Source organism: Apteryx rowi, unplaced genomic scaffold (genome assembly GCF_003343035.1).
Source record: "Apteryx rowi isolate R43461 unplaced genomic scaffold, aptRow1 scaffold_469, whole genome shotgun sequence".
Taxonomy (NCBI): domain Eukaryota; kingdom Metazoa; phylum Chordata; class Aves; order Apterygiformes; family Apterygidae; genus Apteryx; species Apteryx rowi.
The window spans coordinates 276,036-291,529 of NW_020450726.1; the positions used below are offsets into that span (position 1 = coordinate 276,036).

At 38.6% G+C, this 15,494-nt stretch overlaps 1 protein-coding gene across 7 annotated transcripts in view; it reads right to left on the reverse strand.

The window, feature by feature from the left end:
* TRIO (trio Rho guanine nucleotide exchange factor) overlaps nt 1–15,494 on the reverse strand; it is a 254,157-nt gene that overhangs the window by 130,924 nt on the left and 107,739 nt on the right. For all 7 annotated transcript variants that reach the window (XM_026077921.1, XM_026077922.1, XM_026077923.1 and 4 more), the window contains 2 exons: nt 11,974–12,096; nt 4,835–5,026 (listed from right to left, as the gene is read on the reverse strand). In XM_026077921.1, coding sequence (XP_025933706.1) covers nt 4,835–5,026; nt 11,974–12,096 — 315 coding nt within the window. The remainder of the gene's footprint in view (nt 1–4,834; nt 5,027–11,973; nt 12,097–15,494) is intronic.

Here is a 15,494-nt window from a genome sequence, read left to right on the forward strand (position 1 = left end):
AACAACATCGACTACCAGCATTCTGTTAACATTTGTCCCACTTCTTACACAAACGAGAAAACATCTGTACACCATGGCATAGTTTACATAGTTTAAAGGTGTATTTCTGCTTCTTGAACAAATGCTATTTCAATAATGCCCGGACTTTAAACCATAACTTTGATCCCTGTTTTTCAAGTAAGGTGCTACCATCACTGAAAAACTTGAGAGAAAAATCAGGGCTAGGTAACCTGATTACAGCCATACCAAACCACCAAACACAACACAACGTGCTACACTGCCACCGAATGTACTTCTCTTGTTTCAAGTTTTAAAACTGCCCTCCTCTGCTCTCAGATTCAAGAACACTGGCATACCAAAATAACGATCAATCACTACATTTCACGAATTTTGCCAGACTGGTCAYGGTGAGTGCTACTGCATTGTGATTATGTGATAAGAATATTAGAAACACACAAAACTCAGAGGAACGGAGCCATAACGGTGTTACAAGGGCATCTGAAAGCTGGTGCGGTGCTTGAAAAGGGCACGCTCTGGGGCCCAGCTCTGAAGAGAACGGCTTTATTACCACCATCCAAATTTGTGCTGCGGAACTGAATACTCAGGAATGCTGGGCAACCATAGCACCCAGGCTGTCACCTCAGGGCTCACCCTGAAGGAAATGAAAGCCTCTGCAGGTAGACCTCCTTCTGTCTACTGGCTAATGCACAGGAGGCCGTATTTCTGGCATCGAGCCATGTGACAAAGCAAGACCATGTCAACAAGCTTCTTTGGTTCAAAATCCCACACTCCCTAGCTAGGTGTGAATCAGTCAGCAGTGCGATGGTCACAGCAAGGCCTCCTCAGCCTTCCCATACACTGGCACCCTCAAAACGATGTCACCTTTCTCCAACAGCTTGTACATACTATTTTTTCATTAGTTTTCTTCAGGAACAGTGAGTTTTTGTACCTGAAATCTTAGCCAGTTCCACTTTCCTTTTCTTTGTTTCAACCTCAATATATTCTGGTATAAAATTTAGTTCGACTAAGATGAAAAATAAAAAAGGCATCTTCTAGTAACACCATTGAGCATATGTGTATGCAGAAAAAGTGCTCTGAGCTATTCTATAATTAATTTGTCAGAATACACAAGAAGATTATATGCAAAAAGCCAACATGCTCTTAAGAGATCATTCTCTTCCACATACATTCAGCTCTGATCTGTATTCCCACATTTTATTCCAGTTCAGAAATATCCGTTTGCTGTACTTTGGCACTACTATAAACACCTGGCTTGGCCATGATTTCGGTCTTCCCACTCACAGATGTTGAGGGAGCCATTTAATTGCATTTATATATATAGATGTCTTAATTTCATATGTATGTGTATATATGTTATATATATACACACACATATATATACACACATATGTGGAAGAATTTGAATTCATACCAAATTTCTGTTCAACTCTACCTGGTGAAAGATTTCACAGCATGGACTACCGTGGCTTTTGCTGTTACTTTTTGTGCGCAAACTTCTATGATATCCATTTACTGGGGAAAAGTTATCTTTTACCTGCATAAGACTTCTAACGCAAAATTGGATTTCACCTTCTCCTTTCCCATACTATTAAATGCCAAAGGCACAAAAGCCATAAGGTATTAATTGTTTTGTGATGGTTAACAGTTCTGGATGATCAGTTGTATCTTTCCATCCTCAGGCTGGGAGCATGCCAGGACAGAATACTTCCAATACACAGAGATTTGCATGGGGATATTTATGGTCCCACATACTTTAAAGCATGCCAGCAGGCAAGCTTAACTTCAGCTACATCACTTGCTGAAAAATTTGGCTTACTGACTGTCTCACTGTTTGCATGGGAGCTAAAAAAATCAGTATTCACAACGTTACAAGCTTAAAACTAATATTAACATAGTAGCATGGAACCAAAATTTATATATAGCAAACAACTGATTTGCTTGGATCAAGCAAAATGAGTAATGGTGATACCATTACCTAACATCATACTTCTGGCTTCCCTGTTCAGGCTTTCCTGAACACATTCTCTTTTCCCTGTGAGAAATTTGGTCTACTGAGGTTGGTCCATGAGAAGCCTGAGAACTTCTGTGTTGTTTTCTGATGTTTCTAAGGAGTAGGAGCTCTACCAGGGTGTACCTATAACCTGGCTACAGACCTTCTGGAAATGTCAGAGATGGCCAGCACTTCCAGCGTACATCTTCGCAGGCTGTCAAACACGCGCTACACAGCTGCTTTCTGCACAGGTACAATAAAAGTCTTATTTCCAGAAAGTGTCACATGGATCCGCTGCTTTTGTGGYAAGCAGGTCACTTCTGAAAGCAGAAGCTGTATTGATGTATTAAGTGTGAGCAGTGCAACAGTACCATGCAGGCACCGCAGGGCTGGTGCTTCCCAGCGAAGCTCAAAGTTGCAGGCAAATTCTAAGCAAAAAAGTCATAAGGCTACGGGGAAAAAGGAATATTGGAATGCTCTTATCCAGCAGAGGAATATTCATTCAATGGGAAGTGCTTCTGGGAAAAAAGAAAAACAAAACAAAAAACCCTATTTCAAAAAAATCAAGAGAGTGGAAGGATATCAGAGCTAGACTTCGAGGCCCCCAAACAGCCAACAACTTAGATTACTGACCGTTTTGGCTTTGTGGCTCCCTCCAAACTGTCACACACAGACACTGTTTTATTTTTCATGCACATTTTTAGTCCAGAAAAAACAAACAAACAAGAATTTTAAAGAAACAAAATTCACCCTGAACAGTTGAAGGGTGAAACTTTTTTTTTTTTTTTTTTTTAATAACTGAAACATGTCTCAGGAGTTTGATAACCAGTACCTCCGCCTACTACTTCGAACTCCTCTCTTCATCATCTGAACAGAGGCATTAATTTCTTAACCACACAGCAGAAGAGTTACGTGCTTACAGGTATGCACTAATTCATGCAGCGAATTCCCACATCCTGCAGGAGACATGCAATTCTCCTGCCAACAAAGCAAGGGTGACTTTCAGGTTTAGGGCATTTTCATCCTCCATCTGGCTTTGTGATGCCATTTCAGCGCTCCACGCACATATTTGATAACAAACAACATGCTCTTGAAAATCAAATACATTACAGAAAGCACAAGACAGCTCTAAGTTTGCTGTTTCTTTGCACTGTAACCAAAGGACTAGTCGACTAACTATGAACCACCTGCCTCACTCTCATCTCTATTTTTAAGTAGCATGCAAATAAATAAATAAAAAGCTAGTCTTGCTTACATAAATAAGTACTCTTTTTAATTTTCCCTGCTTCATTAGGTATAGAGGTCAGCCACATGACCAAAAAAAAGTAATTTTAATGTTTATACATCAGCCACAGTACCTTTCCCCAAAGTCCAGGCTGCAAAGAGGCTGCCATGGTAACAGCTGTGTGCACTTACAGGGTCACAATAATATCCATTTTCCAGAAGAAATAAATCAAGATACAGAATATCTTTTTTCAATAAAACATTATTATCTAGGGGAGCAGTGGCAACAATCCAGCACATCTGGATCAGTGTCCCAGAATTGCTCAGCAGTGACTCACAGGCCAGTCTGCCTTTTTGCCTTTTTTTTTTTTTTTTAAGCCCCTTCCTTGTAACTCCTTTTACAGCCTCCATCTTTCATCACTACAATCAACTGTGTCCATTTAAATACCATTCCAGCTGCTCCTTTCAGTGCTAAGGAAAACAGATAATGAAGAAATCTATAGAAACAATGAACATATTTCAGCAGCTGATTGCTCCTTTGCTTCACAACAGGTATTGAAACAGCAGTAAGTACTTGAGAAAAGTTAAGCAAAAAAGTTGACCCATAAGAATAGCTTAGGATAGCTTTTAGAATATAGTATTTATGTTTTACTTAAGCAAGCAGAGTGCTGGGAGAGCAGCAGCAAGCATCTAACACAAAACTGATGGGGGAGCTATGTACTCATGTCTACAGCCAGAAAGTATTCAGTCCCGACCTCCTTCAAAGACCAACTGCCTTGTGAGTTTGTTTCAAGTATAAAGCAGAGGTTCACAAATACAAAGCCTCCCACCCTTATCCTGTACACAGTTTTGGTGAAGAAAGTGTTTTGAATACGATATTTCCTCACTCAACATAGACCATTTCTCTATGCAGGGCAATGGGAGAAAGACACCAACTCTGTCATTCCAAGACCCAAAAGCCTTTTATACTTGTACCTAATCTGAACAGTGCAAGGATTTCACATGAGCTCTAAACAGAAAACACACAAATAATCTACAGTTGTCAAGATGTGTCACCACCAGTAGCCAATAATCCTTACCGAAATCCTTATTCTTGTTCTGGCCCATTCCACTGGCCYCCATGAGCCTATAAATACATATGATCTGTGTTCTGAACCACAGCAGAAAAGTGATTTGGCTGAAAATTAAGCGTCTTTGGCTGAATTCTTTTTTGCCTGGCACATCAGTTCCCCAAACCAGCTCAGTTAATGTGGAACCCCATTAACACTTACTGCAGCCTTCATAAAGTGAGGGATGGTTGAGAGAAATAGTTTTTTAAACAGTTCTGCTGCTGCATGCTAACTTTGCACAGCAAAGGTAGAAGCTGCTTATGAAAAAAACAAACAAATCCTCCCCACAAAAACCCACAAAACCACAAACGCGCACCAACTTTCCTCCCACTTGACCTGCAATGAATTACATGTCGGAATCTTAATCCAAAACTCATTACACAATAGGGGTTCATTACTTCCTATGGTAGGGTTGTAACAATAAAAGTAACATTGGACAGACCTGGGTTTAAGGATAAAAGCTGTGACCTTGACTTGTCATCAGTTTTACCTCTTTAACATGGGTGTGAAAGGACACAGACATGTCCAGCAGGATCTTACGTTGCTCCACACGCCTAACAAAATCCTGTATCCTGTCCTCGAGCTGGTGGGCTGCTTGATAGATTTCTTCGGGGTCACACTCCCCGGTTTGAGCCAGCTGCTCGGCTGCTTCTAGAAGTTTATCTGCATTGGTATATGTGTTCTGTAGAGAAATAAGTTAGTTTCACAGGATTAAATGAATGAAAATTCACTCTGTCTTCTTTTAAAGCCAGTGTTCTGTTGCCTACAATATGAGATCTAACAGAAAATCAATAGAGCCATAATAAGTTAGGTGATGTGATATTTCCATGTCAATAGAATAATAACAGTAGGTACTAAACTTAATTCTCTCACARAATCCCTCCACACCTGGCATTAAAAAGTATTTGTAGATTGAAGCTCTTGCCCTACTTTCTCCAAGGCAAAGCGTTCTGTTACTATCAGTTTCAACACACAAAATAGTGAAAGAAAGGTGAATTAATGTCTTCTTGCAGTATGCTTCTCTTTTATAGCACGACAAATTTATACATTACCTTTGCTTTTGGAAGGCAATAGAAGTGAAAAGTACTTGAAGATCTCCATATCCTGGCCTTTTTAAAAAAAGAGTATTACCCCTTCCTCTTGTTATGTTACAGTACTAATGAAAATTAAAGAACAAAGAGGCCCTTATTTTTCTTTTTCTTCCTTCCTTATTTTTTAAGGGTCATGGAATACAATCTTATTAAAAATGTTATTACATTTCTAGATCATTTTTTCATTTCACTGTGAAGAGCTATTTCTTAGCTCCTTATCTGTGTTTATTCGAACGTCTTCTCAGCCTAGAACTTGTCATATTTATTCCTTCTTGGAATTAGTACTTCATATTCACAACTAGAATAAAGATCAGTCTAATGACTTGTAAACTGGCCCATTTCAACACTGGATGAACAACAACCATGGCCAGAAGACTTTTCAAATTGTACTTTTAGAGGTGAGAAAGTCTTAACTGCTGGTAAAGACACTTAGCATCAAATCCACACATTCAGCAGAAAAGGTGTAAAGCAACCAAGAACAGGAGGAGAAATTTCCATCCATCCTGATGGAAATGAGGCATCCAAAATTTCCATGTCAACTGGATCAGCATTTGTGAAATAGCAGAAATGAAGCAAGATTCAGAAGTACACTATGGCTGAGTGTCAGAGCGGAATATTGTCCCAATACGTCATACCAGTAACAAGAGCAGATGAACAGTCACAGCAGAAAACAGCACATCAGATACCAAACTTCCCCCATTCTAAGACATCCATGTTCCAGAGAAGAGAGAGATTTTTAACAATTCTTAAAGCTTAGAACTTGCAGCTTGCATCTTTAGGTTTTTCATTAAATTTAGACTAGGACTGGTTCTGAGGATGTGCTATATAATTTGGGTGCTCTTTTTAGTTTCTAACCTTGGGTTTTTACATATTAAAATGGTTCTCAGAACAGACTCCTCACAAAAGCGTAGAGGGATATTAACCTCTGGAGAGGACAAAGATTGAAGCCGAGTCTACCCTAAAGAAACTTTGCTTATGTCACCACATCATGCATCCTGATAAGGCTGTAGCACAAGCTATCAAAAAATTTTTCTGTCAAGGTAATTTATGCCTTTCTCTTTTCCCTTCTGCCCTCATTGTCTTCTCCCAACCTGAATTGTATCAGGTAAAAATGCTGTTTGCCAGGATAAATTAAGCCTATGCAAATATGTTTTTCTTTTTTTCTTTGCCATAAATACAGTATCACACCTCTAATTAACATTATAATACCCACAAAAGTTAAATCCAAATCTGGCCTAAAACCCAACTAAGGGCCAGGAAATCGGAGTTCTCCAGGGTCTCAAGCAAATTACCAGGCAAGCCCAGAACTGATCATTTCTCTGTCTCTGTGCTCCTCACGTCTGTCAAGAGCTTCATAATAAAGGGTGGTGAGTGGTTTAAGAAATAATTTGTCTGCATATACAAAATGACTCTGAACTGCTCAGTTGCAAATGGCATCTGATGGGAAGTGTCCTTATTACTTCTATTTCCAAGTGTGTATTTTAATAAGCAAACCAGAAGATAGTTCCAAGTGCCTGGTTTTGTACCTTCAGTATCAAGCTTACGTGACTCAGTACAGCTTTTATGTATGGGAGGTGAGGGGGGGAGTTCCCATCCATTTATTACGATTTATTTTTGTAAGGAATTCAAACCATGCAGCTCCTTGATTTTGACTATGAGCATCTTGGCCCTTCCTTAACCTTCAGCTTTTTAATTGCACTGAGAACTCCTCCCTAGTTTCACCGGGAAAGCCTGCAGAGATAAACACAGCCCTACCCTTTTCATTGGGGAGCGCATTATTCAATGCTGCGGATCATCAGTTTGGTACTTGCTGGCTCAGAGCACAGTCTGATCTGCACTTTGGTGTTTTGAGATCCACAGTCACAGCTTGTATGTGTTCAAGAAGCAAGGCTGAACACCCTTAAGGCACTCCTCTAACAACTACTTCACCAACCCGGAGAGCCACACCCTGCTGCAGATGGCTGAAGAAGTTTCCCATTTTAATAAAAACTTTATCTCACATATGAAGCATTGTTTATGAATTCCAGGAGTATCTTCCGCATAATACACGCCCAGGCACAGACTTGCCTTTCTGTAAACTGGATGGTGAACTACCTATACTTGGAAGTTAACACAACCTAGATGCTGCTTCAGAAAGGGTTGCAATTCTCAAATCTTAACAGGAGATATTCAACTTACCATTAAAATTTCTCTTCCAAGTAGAACTGAAACATAGCATAAAAACTTCTCTAAATAGATAATGAACTACCCTTTGGAATAGAAATCACAGCAAATGTAAGAGTGCTCTACTAACTATTGCTGTTCCCAAACCTATGCTTACTTCAAAACAATGCTTGGAGGAAAACAAAAAGGTTTTGAAGGTTTTGAAATTGCTGAAACAAGGACAGTCACATTGGTTAGAATACCAAAGGTCAGGCAGAAAGGGCAGGAGTTGACCCCTGAAGCTGCTCAGGCCTGTCTCCTAAATCGACAGAGAAGCCTTCACGGAACAAACTCAACATGGAGTATTGAAACTGATGAACTCTTTCTCAGAACTTCTCCACTATCGCACCCTCTCCAGATCCCAGGGGAAAAGAATCACTCTGATATGAACTTTAAGAAGTCCTCTATTCCATTCCTCTCTGCCCCAAGGTACAACCAACTATACCTAAAAGTCAGTAACAAGACTGCTTCTCCAAAATGCCGAGAACGTAACGGAGTTACTCCCAGTGATGGAAAGCCACCACTTTCCTAAACAACGTATTTCATCACTTTCCTAGTATTCCTATTGAGAAGTCTTTTCTATACATCCTTCAGAAAAAAAACAAAAACAAATATCCTCCATGTTTTTAGAAAGCACTCAAAGTCACCATCATAGAAAAGTCAAAAATTAAGTTTAAGAGATTAGTGCACAAATGAGTACTACTGACAACAGAAAGAGAAACGAACAAGCTATGCAGTGAACATTGAAGTAGAGTTCAAAGAACGTATCATAGCTAGAAAAAAAAATAAAGGTCAGCAAGAGAGATAAGAAGAGGTATGAACTGACTTTCAGACAAACTGGAGTTTAGTGAACTGTATGTGGGAGGGGTAGAAGAGAGAGACAGAGGGAGATTTAACTGAGGTATACCAATCATTAGAGGTAAAGAGAAAACGAAGAGGAGAGATTACTCATTAAATGTAGTGGATGCTATCAAGTTTAAGCATCAGACAACATACTTAAAGTGAAAAAGCAAAAGTACTTTTCATCTAAGGAGCAATTAAATTGCATAACTCACTGCCACAGCATCTGGCATATATGCCAAAAGCCTAAATGCATTCAGAAAAGCAGTTAATCTAATTAAGAGAAGAAAAGTCCTTCAATGGCTATTAAACATACTGGTTCTGATGCAGCCTTCAGTTCCAGACATCTAATAGTCTCAGACAACTGTGGGGGTAAAGGTAACTTTTTAAGTGTACAGTCCTTTTCTTTGTGCATCTGGTGATAACCACAAGCTACTGTAAGACAGAGACCTCTAGTATGATACAGTATTTAGTTTGACACTCTTCATGGGTACAGTCAAGCAAGAACTACTTCAAGCACACAAGCTTTTATTCCAGCCTTGAAGAAGGAAGTAGAGGTCGTGGAAGGGAAATCATAGGGGTATTCAAACAAGGTTTGGAAGAATCTCTTTTCTGTATGTCTTGAACCAAACAGGCTGCATTTGCATCCCTATTCAGATGCAGTCTGCAGATGGAGAAGAGAACTTAGCTGAGGAAAAAGATCCCACTAATTAAATCTTGTCATATACCTTTCATGTTTTTTGAGCCATCTACTGTAGAAAAAAAAGACATCAATCATAGCTGAAACAGGACAAGCTGAGTTAGAATTTCATACAAAAATGCACAGGGAAATAAAGCCACACTATTAATCTGCATCCACTGTTTCTAAGAGGAAAATCTGTGCCCTTCAAGTAAATCAGTTAAGTCAAAAGAAGTTGGAGTCTTGACACTGACTAAATAGTCTCATGGATACAAAGGTGGTCATTGGGGGGGGGGGGGCCACCAACCCTAAATTTGACATTTGTGATTGAAAGTCAAAAGTTTCTCAAAGAGTATACTTGTAGCATTTATGTCAATATGTTAGAGTTCTGGGGGGTTTCTTAGTCAGCTGCATTTTAACTATCCAGTGTTTCTGTTAAAAAGTACCAAATAGAGAGACAAGTCTTCATTTTACAAGCATTTTAAACTAAATAAGGCATGAGCCTATGGTCCATTGACTCTGGAACATCTATTCCCTTCCATGCACAGCTTACTTTAACATCCCTTTGAATGGTGCTGACAAATTGGCATCTCATTCACATCAAAAAAGGATGAGGGAAAAAACAGAAGAAAAAAAAGAATTTTTTAGCTCCCCTCAAAACCAGGAGTTAGCCTTGGATCAAGAACTCTTCAACATTGCTATTGGCTCCCTGCATTTGATAAAGCATTGCCATGCCACTGACACTCCACTGGATGCTTCTTCCTCTCAACTTCTGATTAGAACTTACTAAAAACTGCTAGTTGTCCCTAGGGTTCTCTTAAAAAAAAGAACTGGGCCAACTAGAAATGTAGGTAGAGAACAAATCAGATTAAAGTTAATCATGCTTTAACAGAAACTGCAGATTGGTGTCTTAAACTTCAACATAATCTTCCTCATAATAACCACAACACGAATGGCTTTTGGGGCCTTCTCATGTACAGTTTCAGAGCAAGTAAAAGAAACAACTCAGAGGCTGTGCCTCTCTTGGCAGTCACCATAAATTGAAAAGTTAGAGATGGGAAGAAGGAAAAAAAGAAAAAAGAGAGTGAGAGAAACAGACAGACAGATTTATTAGATTATCTTGTCCATTCTGCTGTCAGTGGAGGATGGTTCCCTGTAGTGTATTTAAGTTCTTTGAACAGTCTAGTTTTCAGTATCTCCAGAAATAGAAGTTCAAACCATTCCCTGAAGAGATCATTTTAAACTCTAGTAACATTCAGTTTTAGGAAGTTTTTGCTAAGTATTTGCTTTACAACTTTCTAGTTTAATTATAATGTAAATTAACAAGATGCTTTTTTTTTTTAACAGTTTATACCCTACTAGTAGTTCTACATGCTTCATTTCTTCTGATTACCCAAGCATTTTTTCTTCTTTCCTCAAATAACACGGTATTAAGTATGAGATCATTCAGGTTTTCTTAAGCATCTTACACAAAGAGATTCCTGCTTGTCTGACCCAGAAAAATATGTCCACATGGAAGAAATTACAGAGTTTGCTAAAAATGAAATATTAGGCATGTGTATGGAAAATCCAGCATGTACATATATATAACTAACAAAGCTTATTATCTTGGAAAATTTTATAGGAAATCCATATTGAGGAATCTGTCTGATGCTATTTCAATTCTTTAAATCACTAGAGTGCTCTAAAATCATACTTTWAAAAAAAAAACTATTAAGAGCTTAATTATCCACTAAATAGGCAATCCAGAAAGACACTTTTGATGCATCTACCATACTGTGCATCACTGCTAAACTCCTGCTTGTCACTCCTTTAGAATTTTCCACTCACGCACCTTCTGTTCTGACTGCAAGACCACACTATCAATCCTGCCTTAACGAGATTTTTCTTGATGAACAGTGACCTTAGAGATGTTTACTTTCTGTTGTGGGATGACTGATCATTAAGACTGAAGAATCGGTGCATGTTGCTAATGGAGCAGATTCAAACCTCCAGCTTCTCATGGGTTTTATCTCACACCCCCCTTTTTCAAGGTTGTTGCCCAAACCAACTTTGCCCTGTTATGCTCACTGTATTCCTCAATACCTCTGTTTCTTTCAGCTTGATAGTTTTTTTTGTTTTGTTTTTTAAGTGCTATGGAAAAGTGGGATTTGATGTTCTGTCATCAGTCCCACTCAACACAAACACTGGATAAAGATTCCTCCTATGGAAAAAATGTTGATATCACTGATTCAAAACAGGAGGGCATACACACATTGAACTTCATTTAAAGAAAAAAAAAAATCCCAAAGCTAGGCTGGCCAGTCTGCCAGCCCATTTGGCTTCTTTGAAGCCATTCTTTTTTCCCCTCCCAATCAGACCATCTGCTGTGGGGATAGAGGAAGCGGAGTTCCCCAAGCTTGTAGCCAGGAAGCAGGGCTTTCAATTCATCTCCATCCTCCCTTTCATGCTGAAAAAAAGTTTAAATCCTTGAAGCCCAGAGGGTTAAGTTACTTTAAAAGAGCAGCTTTCATTCTTCTGCAATTCAACACTCAAAAGCATCCTTTCAAAAATTAAAAAATAAAAATAAAAATTATTGCTCTGTTGGGCATCAAGGCTCCCACTTTCTCTGAGACCCTGGAAGTTTGTCTTTTCCTTACTGAAACAGAAATGCAAAGGAGAAGTGAAATAAAAGCCTGTGATAGAAATAAAACAGGCCATTCCTGGAACTGAGTTTTCTGTAGCAGAGCTCCCTTTGCCCAACTCTTCAGTTCCACAGCAGGCAGTTCTRATATAGTTCAATGACAAATGTACAGTTTCTCATGTGATTGCTTTTACCTGTGCAACTTCTTCAAAGTCTTCATGGCGTTTCTGCAAAGCTCTAGCCCGATGCAGGGACTTTCCCACTCCAGTATGTTTGCTAAGAAAAGCTTCTCCATGGTTTTCAATCCAATCCAACACCTATGGCACAGAAGTGAGACACACAAAAACAAACTCTGAATGGATATACCAAATGCTGCAATAGAGAGACAACTATTCAAGAAACTAAGGAGCTGTAAAGAGACTGCATACGAGCAACTGTATTAACGGATATCAAAAGGCAATATTGCCATTAAAAGATGTTAATTGCATCTTCTTATTAACAGCTATATTAAATTTTATCAAGACAATAGCCACCTCAGCCTAGCTAGATTATATGACTTAAGATGATTGGTTTATTCTGAGGCCTAGCAAGGACACCCTAATTTCTACACATTCATCAATCTGACAGCAATCTGATCCAAGCGGCTGGACCCCTTGTGAGGGCATCTCTGTAATCCATTTGTGCCTTCAGCTGACGACTTTCTGTAATATAACACTAATGGAACTTGCACATTCCCAAACAATGCTGGTGAATAAAACAGTGACATTTTATTTTGTAAGAGGAGAACTCTTTTCCTACTGCACAGTAAGAAATAAAGAGGAGATTTGTTAGGTTTTTTGTTTGTTTGTTTTTCCCTTCAGCTAACACAATATAATTGAGCTGAAATAGTTAAAAGATGAATGGCAATGTTTACATTCTCTGAAGAAACATCTCCCCAAAAGATCAGATAGAGGTAATTGCATATCCTCAGTTTTAGAGCTGGAAAAGTGAGGAGCTAAAGACATTTTAAGGGACATTAAAGCTTCTACCACAATGATTGTGCTGACAGCTTTATAAATAGTAAAAGTTGTACATGTAATTAGTTCCTGCCAGTTAACACAAAGGATTACTGCATACATCCCAAGTTTCTGACAAACGAACAAGCAAAAACATTTGATATCTCTCCAAACTAATACATCACAGCCGTATTTTAATGCCTTCATTAGGAAATATGCATATGGCATTTAATCCTTTTCAAGATATTCCAAGTTTCAAGAAAGCTTTCCAGAATTAAAGACAACTCCATATGGATAATTTTTCTAACGCAGCTTAACCTTCTTTATACCTTATTTATTTAGAGAAGTATAATACTTTACTTAACACTTACCTCCATCATTCTTTTTTCTTTAAAACCTGAGCCTTCTGTTTCATTTTAAAGTATACCTGCCAGAAACCTGTACCTTATCTCTCCTTATCTACTCGTGTCCTTTACTCTGATACATGAAGTTGGGTGTGKTTTTTTTAAATTTTTCCCCATACTGAAGACATTTGACATTTAGTGTAACTAAAAACATTAATTTTTTTTACTTCCATGCAACCAGACTTAAAAACCACTCCTGCAGCATCCTACTTATGGTTATATTTGATACATGCATAATCCCACATACTATTCTCATATGGAAGACATCCATGCTTTCTTTAGTACAGAAAGYGAAAGCATCTGGTGTGATTTCTCATTTATCTTGACTGTTAGAATCTTTTCTTGGTTTGCACTCTTCTGTGCAACATCTTCAACACAATAAACATTCCCATAATGCCACATAATACAGCCATCTCAAATCATCAATACTTCACTAAAACTCCATGGCATGTATTTCAATTTATGCATTGTTCATTTTCCTAGAAAGTATATTCAAAAGTGTTTTTTTTTTTTAGGTCAGTTTACATTTTATTTTACTTCCTGCAAGGGAGAGAGTTGATCAGCGAAGGTACAGCGAGGTTAGTATGCACTAGCCAAATGAGTCCTCAGTTACGTATAAAGTTTAAATTAGCAATGCTTTTGGCTGGTTTCAGCAGACCACTCTGCTTTTCTTGTTATAAAAAGAGCTAGAGAGACGTTTGGATGAGAGAGTTAGACTGGACTCTGGCTACTTCTGCCAGTTCACAGGTAACAAATGAAATCAACAGCATATCTGCACCAGAAAGCATGGGGTGAAAAGCAATAAGAAGCACATGAGAAAAAATTTCTGCTCCAAACAGTGTTCAGTAACTTCAAGAGAAGAAACTATCATAGAAATCCAGCACAAACATCATGACTTAAAGCAGTCAACCAGAGCAGCACCAATGACTCTGAGTAAATACAGTATAAACAGAAATCTTCCCTCTCAACCTTCTCACCTTGATTGTGGGCACAATGGAGGCAGCATTTCTTACTGGGGAATTTCACAGCATGTAAAAGCAGAGTCAAAGTTAAAGCTTGCTTTTGCATATTAGTGAGAACTTCTGCATACCCCTTTGGCTAAAGGACAACCCCATTAGCTAGCCCCAATAATAGCCCTTTAGCAATCTGAAATGATGCATTTTTCCTCCTCCTGGAAGGGGTTAGAGTTACAGAAGCCATCAGCATCAAACCCACTACAGACCTGTCTACTAACATGAAAGCACATGGGGTTTACTCTACTAGTACAGTAATAAACAGGAATTTAAGACGTTCAACACTTCTCAGTGAAAATGTGTATAACATTATCCTCCACTGCAGCAAGTTGCTTTAATAAGATGTAATTAAGCATTTACTGCAGTCTTAGCAGAACCATCCTTATGCCCAATTTAGGAACTAAAAAAAATGCTTATTTTAAAACACTAATAACTGAATAAATGGTAGAAGTAATTACTATGCAAAGATGGCTTTATCATGACAAAACCATTGTTCACGGCTGCAAAATAAATGTTTTGTACATATTGTTTGCAGAAATAAGCAATGAACAGCTGATCTTTTGCAGATACAACAGCCTCACTTTCACCAGGTTTCCCCACATTACTTCAAGTCCTTCCTCTCCTGCCCCTTTAACTACATTGCATACTCCCACTTGTCTGCTTGCCACCACTTAGTGCCTTTTTTAAGAAAAATGGGGGGGGGGGGGGAATCTTTGAATTTCTAATATCCAAACAGTTAAAAAATGGAAATATTCTTTCCCCAAAAGAACCATCTAACACTGGAACAGTTTCTTCAAGCCACAGTAGAATAATACAGTAAAATCATTAGTATTTTGAGTCAGAGAAAGTAGTAAGTATTCTTGGTCTGCCTTACATTAGTCAAGGCTAAAACAAATGACTTTGAGGGAGGCTGACCAAGGAAGCAGCAGCTACYGAAGGTCAGTGGGGACACTGTGTGTGTGTGTATGTGTGTGTGTTAAATCAACTACAAGTATGCTGTAGTAATTTCTGATCTGCAAGCCATCAGCGCTGTTTTCTAGGCTCAAAAGCTTTCACCGTATGAGTGTCAGCAGTATCATTCTACCAGAAACATTACCTTTATTTTCAATTTTGACCTTTTGTGGCCTAGCAGCACAAAAGCCTACATTGCTATTACAAATCTGCTTTATTATTCTATATCAAAATCCTCAAAGCCAACTCCTTTCTATCTTAGCTGAAAGACTGATGTGTATTGTCCACCCTGGTAAGCTTGCCAATTCTTAAGCATAAATTTAGACCTTTATTAGCATGTTTAATACTAGAA